The 15,487-nt window shown below is 39.4% G+C and overlaps 1 protein-coding gene across 2 annotated transcripts in view; it reads right to left on the bottom strand.

Annotated features, from left to right (window-relative positions):
• PRDM16 (PR domain containing 16) overlaps positions 1 to 15,487 on the bottom strand; it is a 215,357-nt gene that overhangs the window by 151,325 nt on the left and 48,545 nt on the right. For both annotated transcript variants that reach the window (XM_010567949.1, XM_010567948.1), the window contains exon 2: positions 14,266 to 14,316. In XM_010567949.1, coding sequence (XP_010566251.1) covers positions 14,266 to 14,316 — 51 coding nt within the window. The remainder of the gene's footprint in view (positions 1 to 14,265; positions 14,317 to 15,487) is intronic.

Consider the following 15,487-nt stretch of genomic DNA (forward strand, 5'->3'; position numbering starts at 1 on the left):
GGTCCCTCCCCCCCCCCCCCCCCCCTTCTTTCCTTTCTTTTTCTCTGGTTTTCTGTTATTCAGGTGTGCATAAATACATGTTTTAGAATCTGGATCAACTAGTTCCCATACTATGGAACACAACTACATAGGAGTTTAGGGGGTAACTTTCAGCCCTTCAGATCAACTTTTTGTTAACCTGCCAGCTCTCCTGAGCACCAAATCCACTTGAAATTGGAGAAAAAAGTTTGGCTGATAAGGAAGACTGAAAACAAAGAGCACAAAAGTTACCAGGCACCATCAAAGAAAAGCAAAAAAGTTTAAAATAAGGAGAAAAGCATTCACTGCCCCCATCTCGCATTTTTCAGTATGCTTCAGCCTGCACGTGCAGCCTACCTAGAGAATGAAAGGACAGGTTCAGTCTCCCTGCCTCGTTCACTCCACAGCTTGCTTTCACACTGATTAACAAGATAAACGTATAAGCACCATAAAAAACCGTAAGGCTAGAAAGGATCTCGGGAAGTCATCTAGGCTATCCCTTATTCTAATGCAGGATTGTGTATATCTAGTCCAGCCTGGCAGGTATTTGTCTAAACCTCTTAAGAGCCTTCAGTGGCAGGTATTTTATCTCCTCCCTAGAGAGTCTACTCAGGTACAAAACTATTCTAGTATTTTATTTTTCTGAACATCTAACCCAAATCTTTCTTGCTACAAGGCTGGCTTCTTCTCATCTTATTCTGATGGATGTGTGATACAGATGATCGCCCTTTAGGTTAATGCAGAATATGAATTTTAGCTTCAGCTGTTTATTTTACAGAATGACATCTGCTTATCTTAAAGAAATTTGCCAGCAGAAGCATGATCAGACCGAATTTATTTATTTAAACTATTTCTGTTTCTTTTAAAAAGGGTTTCCCTCTGCCACCATATTGGCTTTGCAGTTGTGACCTGTGAATTAAGATGCCCCTCGGGTTTTTTTTTCCTTTTTTAAAAAAGGAAATGGTTATTCATTTAGGTAGATATTTACAGAAAAATCAAACAAATATTTGGTGTGCTGTGTTAGCATGAAAAGGGGGGGAGCACTGTGTAAGCACAGTAAATGCAGGTGAACTGTTTTATGTGAGTGAAAACAAACTGGGGGAAGAAGGGCTACTAACAAAGGTAAATCATGGCTGTGTAAATACAAAGAGAGGTATGGCTGTTCACAGATGGGAAGGATAGTTACCAAACACGTGGCTATTATAATTCAGTGTTTGACATATTTGAGCATCACAGAAAAAAGAGTACAAAAAGCACAAGACTAACAGAACAAGCAGAGATATAGGATGATAAGGTGAACGAGATCAACAGAATTTTCTTCCTACCCAAAGAGAGTCCACCACTTTTTCTGATTGACACTAAATATTAATTTAACCACCTATCTGAAAAAGATATTCTCTGTCTTCGAAGCCTAAAAAATGTGAGGGGTTTTCCTCTGGCATAATATTATCACAGTAAAAGCAATTGTTTCCAGTCATTCCAATAGACCTGTGCAGGCCTGAAGGCAGTCTGAGGCTGGGGCCAAATCTTCCAGTGTTGCGATCAGGCGGTTTTTGGTTATCCATCCCTTTTTGTAATAAATCACTGGCATATGAGTTTGTTAATATTTACCATTCACCTACTGTCCAGTCCTCTTCTAAAAACCACTTATTATGCCAACAACATCTACATTTGTGCTTCTGCAAGAAGGAACGATCCATTTAGATATACTAAAAGAAAAAGTCCTTGCTCTTTAATTCTACTAAACCTCTGCAAGAAGGAAAACACACACTCAAAGCCTTTTCCAGCTCTAAAGCATTTCTGAATTTACAGAGAAAAAGAAAAAAATCCATTAGCTTCTTTTCTCATTATTTATGTACATAAGCTTCTAACACTTTAAGACTTTGGCTGGCATTACAAACAGAACAGAGAAAATACAACAAGGAAACCTATTTCTTGGGTATTTCCAGCCCAGTTAGTGTGAGGAATTAGAAGAAATTAATGTAAAAAAAAAAAGTCATGTGCAAGGTTTTCATCAATGTTTTTCAGACCAAAGGGGTTCTGATGAATTTCAGAGATGCATCCAAACTTCTAAGCAAGTTTCCAAACCAAACAAGACTGCAAACTCTGACATTCATCAGTGACTTGTTTGCCAACCTTCCTATCATACAGCAAAAAGGGCCATTTAAAATCATCTCAGAATAATCTGCTTTCACGGTCATGGTCATTTTACTAGCCTCCGTCTGTGTGAGACTTTTAAGTCGCAAGAACACAAACATTCATATAGCAAATGGCTAAAGCCTTGGTCTAAATTCAGAAATAACATAGACATATACCAGGATTAAATAATAAACCTTGTTTTTCTGACTTCATTACTCTGAGAAAATCTTGTTATCTGGATAATAATAATTAAAATGTCTATTTCTTAATATTATAACTTCTTTTCTTGGACTTAAGTAACTTTAAAAAGCAAAATTCATCATACGGCTGTGTGAATAGCAATCTGGGCACAAAGAAGTGAAGTGCTTTGCCTAAAGTCATCCCAGCTTCAGGATGAGGATGGGTTTTTGCTGGATGCCACTACTGGAGACATCAGCCATCTACCAGTATAGCAATGCCTTGGAAAAAAATGAGCATGATCTTAAAGCCTAACATTTCCGTACACCAGGGTTGCCCAGCTTTTACCAAGGGTGGTACAGAGAAATTGAGGTTTGCTTAGCAGGAGATACGATGCTGTGTGCAGTAAGCCTATCAAAGCAAAGAACAAATAAGCATATGGTGAACATCAGAACTGGAATGGAAGATGGGATACCATTCAAATTAGAAGTTTTTATTGGCAAAAGGACCAGCAAATATAAACTGCCAGGAATAAATTTACATTGGAACTTAGAAGACATGTTCTAGTCATCAGAAGACAAAAAGCCTGAAAGAAATTATCTTACTTAAGGGGGGGCACAACCTACTTACGAAAGATTGTAAATCCTTACTGCATGTGATTGTAGGAAATTGGACAAAATAACCCAACACGATTGCTCCAGACCTCTGTTCCTCACAGGAATTAAGGTGAAAAAGAAACAACCACCCATATTAAGCATATGAGCTAACAGAAAAGGAATTATGTCAGAGTAATGACCATTATATAACTCGAGACAGACTGAAGTAGAGCTGAGCGTCTCAGAAGATTGACAGTGTTTTTCTTAGTGCATAGATTTACACGGCAACCTGGGCCTCATCGTATCTGAACTCTTTCCCCAAGTTTTTCAGGATTCACCTTTTTTAGGATTCCCGTAACAAAGAAAATTATTAATCTCCATTTCAAGGCAGTGGTAGCTGAGTAAGAGACTGCTTGAATTTGCCAATATAACTCAGCAGGTAGCCCCAAGCTGTTTCTGGGCATAAGTGCAGAAAGAAAAAAGTTAACCAGATATTAAGGGTAGTGAATGAACAATGAAAGTCAATCCTTTTCTGGTTTTATATATAAATATACGCAATTGCAGGGGGAAATATGAAAAATGAAAATTCCTCTTGATTGATTTTTACATTTAGTTCTTAAGGAAACAAGAATGATACCACTTCAGCACTACCATAAAAACTACCTTGATGCAATAGCATTTTTGTAAACTTTCAGAGTTTCCACCAGACTGCATATGAGGAAGAACTAGTCTTCCCCGGGGTGACGCAAGCTTAAGACTGAAATTCCAGTAGAAATTAAGAGAAACAATTCCTTTAGGACTTGTGATTTATTCTTCTGGAACAGAAGGAATTATTGCACCAACCAGGGTCTAAAATGTTCTGACAGCAGATATGCATAACTATCTCTACAGTAATTATTAATGATCTGGAAGAATGCTCAGTGGCAAGCTAAATTCACTTTTCTCTGAGGCTAGCATTCCAACAAACCCCAGAAATAATCAGCTAACTCACAAAGATTAGGAGATAGGATGCCTCGATATGACAGAAGATTTCTTAATTTTGGTTACTTACAGGACACATTAAGCCTAAATAGAAGCATAAGGAAAACTTACTCTGAAGTTTATAAACTAGTTTATAATCAATTACACCACAGCTTTCTATACTTCTTTTCTATACCTCTGTATTATATTTTAAAATAAGGAGAAAAAAAAAGGGGGGGGGGGAATCAGTCACTTGGGTAGCCAAGTAAAGATTTAAGCACTTAATTTAGGATTCTCTACTTCTAATACTACTACCTTTTTTTTTTTTTTAATGTGCAATTTTATTGTTTTGTGTGCATTAACAGCTGGTCAAATAGCACATGTAGGACTGTAAATTTCAAAGAAAAGTCAGCAGACTTCAAATCCCTACAGCTGCCCAACTGGACAGAAACTGTCCCCAAAAAACCCCTCTGCAGTATTAAGAGAGAGAGAACATTTGTCCTTCTCGGCTCAGGAATTTAATCAGGGGACCTTCAAAACTTAACATCAAGCTAAAGCTGGAAATTCAGTGAAAATTACTCAAACCATAACTGAAGATGGAAGTATATCGTTCACCTTTCACGCATTTTTTTTTCATTATCTTATCTTTAGTGTTATGTGTCTGTCAGAAAGAAGCTACTGCCAATACAATAAAGGTAAAAGCAAAGGCAACAAGGGAGAGGCTTATAAACTGCAGAGCTTTGCTAACAGCCAAAAGGACAGCGTGCGGGGCTGCGAAGCTTTGCGAGCGATGGCGTGCCCCTTGTCTGCGTGCGAGCAAAGCCCCGTGGGACTCGGCGAGGTTCTAGAGGACCCGCGCGGTTGGTTATCACCGGCTGCAAGCTGCTCAGCCGCTGCGCAGGGTCTCCCATCAGATGTGCTCCTTTCTTACTGGTTACGAATTCTGTAACGAGCTGCCAAGTTTAGAAACTGCTGATCAGCTAGTGGGGAGAAGAAAAATAAAATATGTATCTGACTTCCAGGCTGCAATCAAATCAGTAACTCATAGCTCGTCTTGAACAACTTTGAGGTAATTACCAATAGCAGTAGGTTTTTTTCAGATGTTGTACCTCTCCTCACTATAACTCTGAGAAATACCCCCCCACACGAAAGAATAGTCAGATCTGCCAATTTGAGCAGGACCACCGCCGTAGGTCCCTTGAATCTTACACTGAACCTGCTGAACATGAGATCCGAAGTCGATCCATGCAAGCAGAGGCTACGTCCCGTTTTCCTGGATGCTGAGCAATCCAGGCTGTCAGCTGTGGCTCACAGCCCAGGGCAGAACAGATTACTACCCCAGCAAGCATGGACTAACACCGCCTGAATTGGTAGGTCTGAAAATGAATGATGCCAGCGTAGAATTTTGGACATGTTGTAATTTCCTCGACTGCTGCTTCATCTCCTCCTTGGGAAGGACACAATCTGCCCTGCGAGCTCTTTTGTCTCTGATCTAGCATGCAAGGGATTTTGAACTTGGCAAGTCCCCATCAGTTTAAATACTACATAAATGCTCACCACTATTGTAGATATAAATTAAAGCTAAGACTAGAATTGATTGTACATTTCCCAACCCAAAACGACTTTGTTGAAAAGTTACAATTTGATTGAATCAAAGTATTCACAAAAATTAACATTTATCAGAAGTTAAAGGAAATGATCGGAAAGGATAACTCAATTAGGTTTAAGTGAAGTATTTTTGGCCCAACTCAAAATGAAATAAAGTTTTGAAAACTCATGATGTTGTTAAAAGAAACATCCATATTGAGTAAAAAAAAAAAAAAGTGAGGACAATCATTAAGATGTGGAGCCAAAATTTTCTCATTACCCTCAAATAAGTCTGGTTTTATATTGCAGCTTTTAGCATACAGCACTCATACAACTACTGTACCTACTACAGAGAGCAAAGGGAATGAACTTAATTTGCTTACAAAGTGCTGCTGTTGCATGCTGAAATTTCCACGGGTAAAGATAGAAGGATACTACTGAACATCACTGAACAGTTGACTTCTAGCAGTTATTTGTCTCCCAAAACTGCCCTATGAAAAATAAATTTGGGCTTTTTTGCAGAACACATATTTTATAATCTCATAAAAACCTCATCTAATCTAAAACCCCATCTAACTGGCATCATCAAAATATACTGCATTCCTGGAACGTGCGTGGGACAACGGTCATATCTTTACTGCTTTGTAAACACTTTATATATTTCTAGAGCAAAATATGGGGGGGGGGACAAAAGCATATTTTGGTTTTGCTATGATATATATATTTAATTATAGGTCACTGGCATTCAGTTACCTGTTTTTTGGCTTTTCTTTTTAAAGCAGCACCATTGGTGCTAGGAGCCAACTTCAAGTCACTCTCCCTACTATTCACACACACACACACCCCCTTTTCTTTCCTCCCCAGTAACTGTCCAGGTTTTTCTTTTTAGCTAGCGAGCTCTAATAGGCCTCCTACCTGATATATATTCTCTTTAATAGCTGCACAATGTGATTAACCGAATACTGCACACACCTCAAGATCACAGATTACATTAAAAGAACCATCTGGCTTCTATAATGTATGTAACATACACAATAAATCCCGATTCCAAATTTCACTCTGGAACAGAAACCTGTCCTACTCAGTGCAATCTATTCTTACAACACTGATGTATATTCCCAGTACTGTGTAAATAAACTGGTGGCAACACACACACACGCGCGCGCGCGCTTGCAGCTCCCTCCTTCGCTGCAGTATCAGTTACAGTCTTCTCGCGCTCCCAGTCCATCCCACGTGTGGTTGTGAATCCAGACCTAATTCCAGGAATACCTCCTGGCACGCTCGCCCTCCGCGTCCGAGGAGGAATTGCAGAGCGGACCGAGGTGGGGGTTACCTTCGAAGTTAACATACAGTTTTGAAATCCCAGAGGCTATCATTCTAAAATTTGTGATGTTTTGTCTACTCTGGTGATTTAAGGTTTGTCAGAAAATGTCAGAAAGGCCACGAGGCCAAGGGCTTCCTGATGACTGAGGATTTTCTTTCACATGACCTTCCTGAAGTTGATTTTGGGCTCCAGACAGTGCTGCCTTCAGCTCTGACAGGGGCCGGCTGGCAGCAGATTCATGGGGATCTCTGGGGCATTCTGGCATTTTTAAACTGAGTAGAGGCTGTAATACGTCCTAATCATCCAGAATATTATTTCACTAGTAATCGTCTTACAGGCGGTACGTAAACGCCAGCCTTTTGGTTTGCAGTTCATTTCGTTAGCAGAAAAAAGAGCATGTGCTCAAAAGTATGCAAACAATTTAAAACATATCTTGATTCAAATGAATAAACAACTATGTAGAGTATTTTTAATTTCACATACGATACTACATGTGTTTTCTCAACAAGGAATCACTGAAATTAATTATACGTACACTGAGAGACAAGCAGGATTGTGAGAAAAGTGTTAAAACTGCTAATGTGCTTGTGATCGTTTTCACCAACGCAAAGTAAAGAGAGCTCACTCACTAGGACATGTGGGTTTCACGCCATTTAGGAAGCTCTTAGCTATAAAAATGTTTATAAATCTTAAATTTGCATACATCTTTAGCATAACTGATTAGTCAGCCAGAATGTCTTAACAAGTCCCCTTTCTTCGCATTGTTCCGCAGAAGTGCCTCATCTTGCCAGCCAAGCAGACAGCATCGGAAAATGCAGTTCTCCAGGTGAGTTAGCGAACCGCACAGCACGACCGAGAAAGGTAAATAATGTGAGGCTGAAAGATAGTTGACCACGCTATTCTATGAATACTCATCAACAGAACGTAAGATATTTTAAACCACCTACAAAAAAAGCAATAGAATGAATTATTTGACCAGCTAGCTAATGGATTGCCATTTCTGCCCTAATGAGATGAGGTTGCACTGATGCTGAAATATGACTCTGACACTTACTATGAATTACTAGTGGAGTGGTTTTGGCTTTTTTCCCCCTCAAGCAGACCATTAGTCGGGCAGAGGGGTTTAACAAGACAGCAGTTTGGACTTGACTCTACTACTCATGCTCCCTGTTCAGAGATGCAGCAGATCACCGATTCAAACCCACGCGAGTGCGTTGGTTTGTTTTGTCAAGGGAACAGCCTCCTGCCTTCTCACTTCCAAAAGAGCGTAGCTGGTTTTGTTAATAACTTGAGGCCCCCATAAAACCTGTGTGTTTATGTTCGAGATGCATTATACGAAGACAAGGTGACCTCTCATAACTGTCTATGCCTGAAGTTAAACGGGCACTTTTATCTTAAGAGATACTGTTCGACAGAGATGCATGTCATTTGGAACAATGTGTATAAATAGCTCGGCGATACATTTCAGACACTTCCTTCTCAGCTACAGCAATTCGCTTACTCAAGAAAATAAGGCAGCAGGTTATAAATTAGCGCTAGAAGAACAAATCAACGTCACTGCGCTTTGGTTTACACCGGTGGCTGTAGTGATTTAAGTATGAACTCGCCTAGAGCGGAAGGGAGGAAAAGAACCAACTTGATTTACAAAAAGGTCTTATTTAAAATGGTATGAGGCGTTCACACTGTATCCATGCTTTGCATTAACTTGCCAACAGAGAACGCGGTAAATTGTCGTTAACCACCCTAATCACCTGTACTACTGAAACTACTGGAAACGGAGACCTGTGCTGAGGCACGCTGTCTACATCTTGTTGCGATGCATGTGGCTCTAGTTGACTCGAATCTACTGGAGATATGGAGAGAGCAAACTTAACCACGGCTAGTCTTCTTAACTTGGCCTGATTTATGGGTTCAAAACCCCTAGAGACCTCTTTATGGAACCATTTGTCATACACGCACACACTCTATACAATCAAGCCTAAACATCTGTATCACAGAAATTAAACGTACAATGTTATGCCTGCAAAATAATTTAACCATCACTTTCTTTGCCGACTTTTCTGTGCCAGCCTTACACCTTTTTTTACTTTACATGCTTCATTTCAGCAAAATCAAGGATGCAAACTTCTTAGAAGTACTTAGTTTCCATGGAAACCTAAGCTGACCGCAACATTATTGTTCTCAAGAGGGAACTGACTTTACTATATGTTCATTCACTGAATTAATGGACTCCTGGTTCTTTTATTAGCAGCTCTCTAACAATGGAAAGAGAGAAATGTTATAAAAAAGACTCTCAGACAACTGTCCACTCTTTTGTCCAGGGCTTATTGGAATGACGCAAGTCTATTCAAGAAAAGATTATAAAAATCAACTCAAAGCTGCCTCTGTTTGTGGCAGCTAAACATACCTTTATTTCATAAAGATACAACCTATAAAACAAGCAAATTAAAGCTTTCTGAAATAGTAACTGTAAGGCAGTGATCACGCTGAAACTGGACTTTGACTATGATAACTGGGTATTGTTACACAATCTCATAGGGTTTTGTGAAGCATCATTAACCCCAGTTTTGGTCACTGTGCAGCGCTGTCTTCCAGCTCTCAATAGTCTGGTACATTTTATAAGAACATGCTCTCCTTTTTTAAGCTAAATTTAAGCACACAAAAGCAGGTGATATTTTAAAAATAATTCAGTCTGGTTGATAGCGTAAATTCTCAGTAAGTATGAAGACTGTTTTAAAACCACCAAAACTGGGGTTTGATTCTTCAATATATGGAACCGAAAGATGAAGAAGTATCACTGAAATTCAGATTTTTAAATCTTTACTAACAGTTTTATAACACCTTTTGTTAGCTAAAGATAACAAATATATACACAACACAAATATTAAATGCAGAAATGCAAATATATGTTGTGCGAAGTGCTGCAAATCCAGGAACCGTAAACAGCTCAAGTTAAAATCTCTAAGTCAATCTCTCTCTGCATGTATAATATTATGACAGACTGTGCTTCGGCCTGAGGGTGTATGGCTCAGCTAGTAATTGCTCCACAAAAGACAGTTAACAGTTCCCTTGCTCTTCTCTAACTACCTTCCTGACTGCTTATTGAAGTCTGATTTCTTACTCCTCTGGGTCATCATTCATCAGTCCTACAGATCCCACTGGGAGAGACCGACCAGACCTTTCCATATCCCTTGTTGCCAGAGGCCATTTCTGACGGCCCATGATATAGAAAATGTCTTCACAGCAATCCAGTGGGACAAACTATGGTTATAATACCCAAATAATCATTTTGCAAATTATCATAATTATCAATCAATCATCTTGTGTGAACAATGTGTTTCTGAAGTATCAGATGGTTCCTGTGACCTGTAGCATTTTGTATATAATAATAAACCTAGAGAGATTTATGGCCCTATCCCGCTTTGCATCTGCAGTAACAAAACATCAGTTGGTTTTTACTTTTGGGTTAGGAACAAAAGCTTTCCATCTACCTGGGTTTCTTGTTTACTACTTGATGCTTCCTAAGAGGTCAAGATTTCTAATCTCACCCAGTTTTCTAACAGTAACTTTATTTTTTAAAAAAATCTATGCAATTTGGGAGCAGAGAATAAATTACTGTGCTGCATAAATTACTTTTAGTTTATAGTGTCCTCAGCATCCTATTACCAGCTTCTACTGTTTTGCAATGTAGGTATGAAGTCAGCCAAAGTAGGGGAAAAAACTGGTTTTGTCTTCAGTTTTTTCTTGTTGTGTTTTGTGCAATACCAGATTGAATCCAACTCTTTTGAAGCTGATAGCATCTCCCGCTCCCTGTGTAGTATGTTCTTGTTAATGGATAAATTCAAGCTCTCGAGAAAGTCAAAGAATAAATTTAAAGCCTTTTGCCAAATGCCTATCCTATTGGATTTTGATAAGACAGCTATTGAGCTTTAATAATGTCTTCTATCCTTTTTCAGCTGGCCCTTAACATGTCTCTTTATTTGTCCCTAAAGCCTCTTCAGCGATGCCTTTTTATTACAAGTCTCTCAGCTTGCTCTCAAGGGAGACAGGGTCGACAAGAGTGATAGATAGATAACTCTATAGATTATCTCCCACAGATGTTTTCTCTCCAGTAGCCCCTCAGGCTATTCCCTCTAAGTAAACAGAAACTAAATAGAGAGTCTACTGAAGAGAGAAGTCCCTGAGGTCTCTTGTCACCACAGTCAGAAAAACAGCCCATCCAGAGGAGGCTGGCTCGGAGCTCTGTACAGAGCCTCCTTCAATATGATTCTCAAACCATCATCCAAAGTGACTTTTAGAGGCGAGATAAATACACCTAGCATTGCTCCTTGGAAAAAAAGGTGTCTTGTAATGGACACTGGCCTCGTTTCCTGCCGGAGGAAGTCTAAATCTTTCATCTCCCTTTCAAAGTTAAATCAAAATGACAATGAAGATAATGATAACAAGCCATTTTTTCAATGTATTAAATGCAGGAGAGAGCTTAGAAAATTCAGAGCAAGAGAACATGTGAGCTGCTCTCTAAGCAAAATAAACAGACTGCAGGAAGATGGCTTGGAAAAAAAGACATTTGGGAATACGGGACAATATACCCGCAGGTATAACTTACATATTTGTGCATATCTCTGAATGTATGCATTCAGTTCACTAAAAAAAATAAGTGCATCTCCTATTTTAGCATTACTTTCAGAACCGATTATTTAAAATTAAACAAACAGGATGAGGAGCTGATGTATATTTGTGCAAATTGAACTAAGTATCAGGAAGCAAAGCAGATAAAAGGAAAACTTGTTAGGAATACACCACATTTTAGTCTATGGCACAGCACATTTCCAGATACGGAAAAATGATCCTGGACACAGGTCCTTTAATAACATTGCTAGAAATCTTAATTCTTGTGAGACGACCACTAACAAACAAATTAGCTTTCTGGTGTTAGTGGTCCCAGCAGAAATAACAGTAATACGAACTGAAAAACACTGGATATAGTGGGAAAACACTTCTTATTTTGCTCCAAGCGAGAAAAGGGCCTGCTTTATTACACAATATCATTGTGTCTGCTATGCTACATCTTCAGACTTTCCACTGCCTTTCAGTTTATGAGAAGTTACCTAAGAGAGCATTTTTTTCCTGGCAGCTTAACAGCAGAAATAATACTGGGGTCAATTTTTAAGCAGAGATTCCTTCCTGTGCATCTTCCTATACCTCTCACTGCTACCACACTTCCCTTCCCTGCTCTGTTTTTTTACTGTTTTTACAGATTTTCTCCGCATTCTAGTGATTTTTTTTCTCTTTCTAGTCCTTGTTACTACCCAATTCTGAACCTCTGATACAGCAGTCAGCCCAATGAGCCACCGAAAATTATGGTCCCTCTGTTTGGCTCTGACTTGCTTTTCTCCCAGTTTAAATCAGCCCACCCACTACAGTTACATTTGTCTTCAGTCACCTTCTCACCACCAACTTATCTCTGAAGGAACAGGAATAAATTGAAGTCAAATCTCAACTATTGTGTCTTCAGGGATATGACAACTGAATGATTTAGAGAGGTTGGAAAAGGAAATCTTCTCCCAAGAGGGTCTTGTACCACTGGAGCAAAATGCTAGAGTACTACTTACAAACAATTTTAAGATACTACAAAAATTGTACAGAAGGAGTTTTCATTCTTTATTTTTCATTTTCTTCTGACTGAAAAGCTGTCTAGCAGTAGTCTTTTCACAAGCCATAAAGTTTAGACTTGAACTCTTTACCTTACTGCTTTGACCTTTTTTACCCTAGCTGTAAAACCCTACTGCCCATCCTTCAATAAATTTATCACCTCATAAACTCCCACTAGTGCTTCTCTACAATGCATTTAAAAGACAGCAGTGGAAGGCCAGTCCTTCCCCCCTTGTCAAATATCATAATTGTCCAGTTTTATACCTGCTGTACAGGAAAATACTTAAGGACACAGTATTTTTCAAAGACCTGTAGTTTTTGCAACATTCTCCTTTGAAATAAAACTAATGAAGTTTAAATACAAAACCAAGTATTGAACATAAAAAGCCGCCAGTCTAACGTTTCCTTCTACCCTTGTTGCATACAAAGCCTGCTCTCTGTAGGGTAATGCAGATTCTGTGGGGTGTAGAATTTATTTGTGATATTGCAATTAAAGACTGAGAAAGAAATAGCTGAGCAGTCCTGAGCCATGGAGAATTTACTCCATCCTGGTGATAAGTGCGTTGTGGTAATAAGAACCTGCCACCTTGTCACCATGTCTGTTCAGACAAAAGGATCCCACAGAGGCAGAGACAAACACCAAATGAGTTATGGGGATGAACAAGGTAAAAAGTTCAGCAGTATTGCGATAGGTCCTTTGCAAGGTCATTGGATGGTCAAAGGACATTTCATATTGGTAGCCTGGCTTTCTAAAATAAAAGCTTATTTTTCTCGACATGGTAAGAACAGAACGGTCCATACCGGACATGTGTCTAAATATCTTTTCCCAAACTAACTTTGGAGCCTGACAAGTATTATATTTCACTTTGTTTGGCAGAGCGAAACAAGTGTTTCCTTTTAGCTTTCAGAGTTAAGAAACAGTACTGAAGCTGGCCTAAATGGGTGAATAAAAATGGCAGTTGTTGCAAGTTCCAATTTAAAATATTTTCCACTTTCAAAAACTCAGATTTTATGAATAGGACTGTGAATACCCATTATAAGACATCTGCATATGAAAAGAATTACAGCTAGCTCATTATTTCAACAAGGACGCACTACCTTTAGACATCCAGAGAGGCTATAATCAAATATGACTTGTAACACTTTACTTTAGTAAAGCCGTTAACCAAAAGATAGCCATGGAAAGAATGTCATTTTAGTGTTACTGAGTATAAGCCCAACCAAAATAGTAGACTGGCTACTGAAATATGTAGTGTTGAGGCTGCCTTACAGCTACTATGAAGAAATTTATACAGCTGGGCTGTATTTGGAACACATTTTTCTCTGGTCAGTATTATAGTTTAAGCATCACAATGTGATGAAAAGCACCGGTAATACATCATAGGAGTTAAATTTTATCCTTTCATGTATCTATTCCTTTTGCCTTGGACTTCACATAAGCCACATTTACATGGCAAAGTGACCTCTAAAAATTTAGCACTTTTAACAAAGGACCAACATTTTCTTTTACTGGAAAAGAGGTAAATGAGGTTTTTCAATTTGGACTGGTAGCTGTTTATATTGTAGCTGAATCAAGGAACACTTCAAACTATTATTTTCTTTTTCATAAATACTGGAATGAAAAAAAGACAGAAGAATATGCCAGTAGAACCACAATACTTAATCCAAAAAAGCAACAGCAAATATTGGAAAACTTTTACAACACTATTACGATACACACCTTTGTTCAAAAGCAAGAAGAGAAAAAAGTGTCCAGGTGTATTTCAAAGCCAAACAGTAAAACAACTTGCATAAGATTGATCCATATCCTACCTTTTTTATATTGCCCTCTTGGGAGGTCACCTCGGGATCAGTCAGTATTTGCTAAGAAAAAACAAAATAGAAAAAAAAAATTAGGTTGAATTGCAACTAATAAAGTTGTTTTTCTTTAAAGGCCAAAACTCTCAACTGCAACAGAGCGACACAGGCATTTTAGAAGTTAGATGGAAGGCTTATACTAGAACTACTATTATATTCTGCCACACATTTTAAGGTTTTCTGTAGCTTTTATAAATAATTTATTTAGATTTGGCTGACGAGAACATGTGTTTCTTTCCCAAGTGGCAGGGTGATGCAGAATACGGGCACGAAGAGGACGGAGACCCGCGGGCTCTCCAAAAGCGAGTCCCTCCGGAGCGGGCGACCCCAGCCGCAGAGCTGCCGGCGCCACGGCTCGCCTTGCCGGCAGACCGAGCCAGCGGAACGGTGACAGGGCCAGGCCTCCCGGCATCCCCGTGCGAGGCTGGAGGCTTCTTTCGCCTCGCAAACGCGAATTCTCTCCCCTCCTGTAGGCAGGTGCTCAGCCAGGAACTTCGCAGCTGTATCCCAACGGCAGGGACTGACCGCGGGATGCTTTGGTGCCTCAGGGCTTCCAGCGGCTGCGCGGGAAAAAGCTCTTTAATTCCTCCTCCAACCGAGATGTGGTGATACAAGTCATTAAAACGCTGCTGTGTTCTACCTCAGATTAGATCCAGGTCAGCAGGCATTCAGGGAGGTCAAGCACCTAAACTTTCTATCACACCGGATAGCCCCATCAGGATAAACGTACTCTACAAGGACTTGATCAAGCAGCCAGACTCCGAGTATTTAAGTAGTTTCACTGACCTCGGTGGGGATCTCGGATGTCTAAGGTTAAACATATACTCAAGTGCTAGGGTGGGGTCAAGGTACTCAGGACTTCCAGGCCCAGGCAATGTATTTTGGCTACCAAAGAAGAGCAGAAAAAGCTCCAAGGAACAGAGATCGAAATGCCAAGGAAACCCAAGATAAAATGAGAATGGTTGTACATTGCAAAGGAACCTTACTTAAAAAAAAAAAAAAAAAAAAAAAAAAGGCGGCCAGGAAGGAGGCTCTGTTGCGTTTCAGCAGCTGAGGATTTGGCACAAAGTTCTTGGACCACTTTGACCATGCCTAGGTGAGATCGACCAATTTACGAATTTCAAAAATGTTGGCAAATATCTCCAAGCTCAGCTGTAATAACGTGTCATGTTTTAAA

Source organism: Haliaeetus leucocephalus, unplaced genomic scaffold (genome assembly GCF_000737465.1).
Source record: "Haliaeetus leucocephalus isolate CR32 unplaced genomic scaffold, Haliaeetus_leucocephalus-4.0 Scaffold230, whole genome shotgun sequence".
In the NCBI taxonomy this organism is placed as follows: Eukaryota; Metazoa; Chordata; class Aves; order Accipitriformes; family Accipitridae; genus Haliaeetus; species Haliaeetus leucocephalus.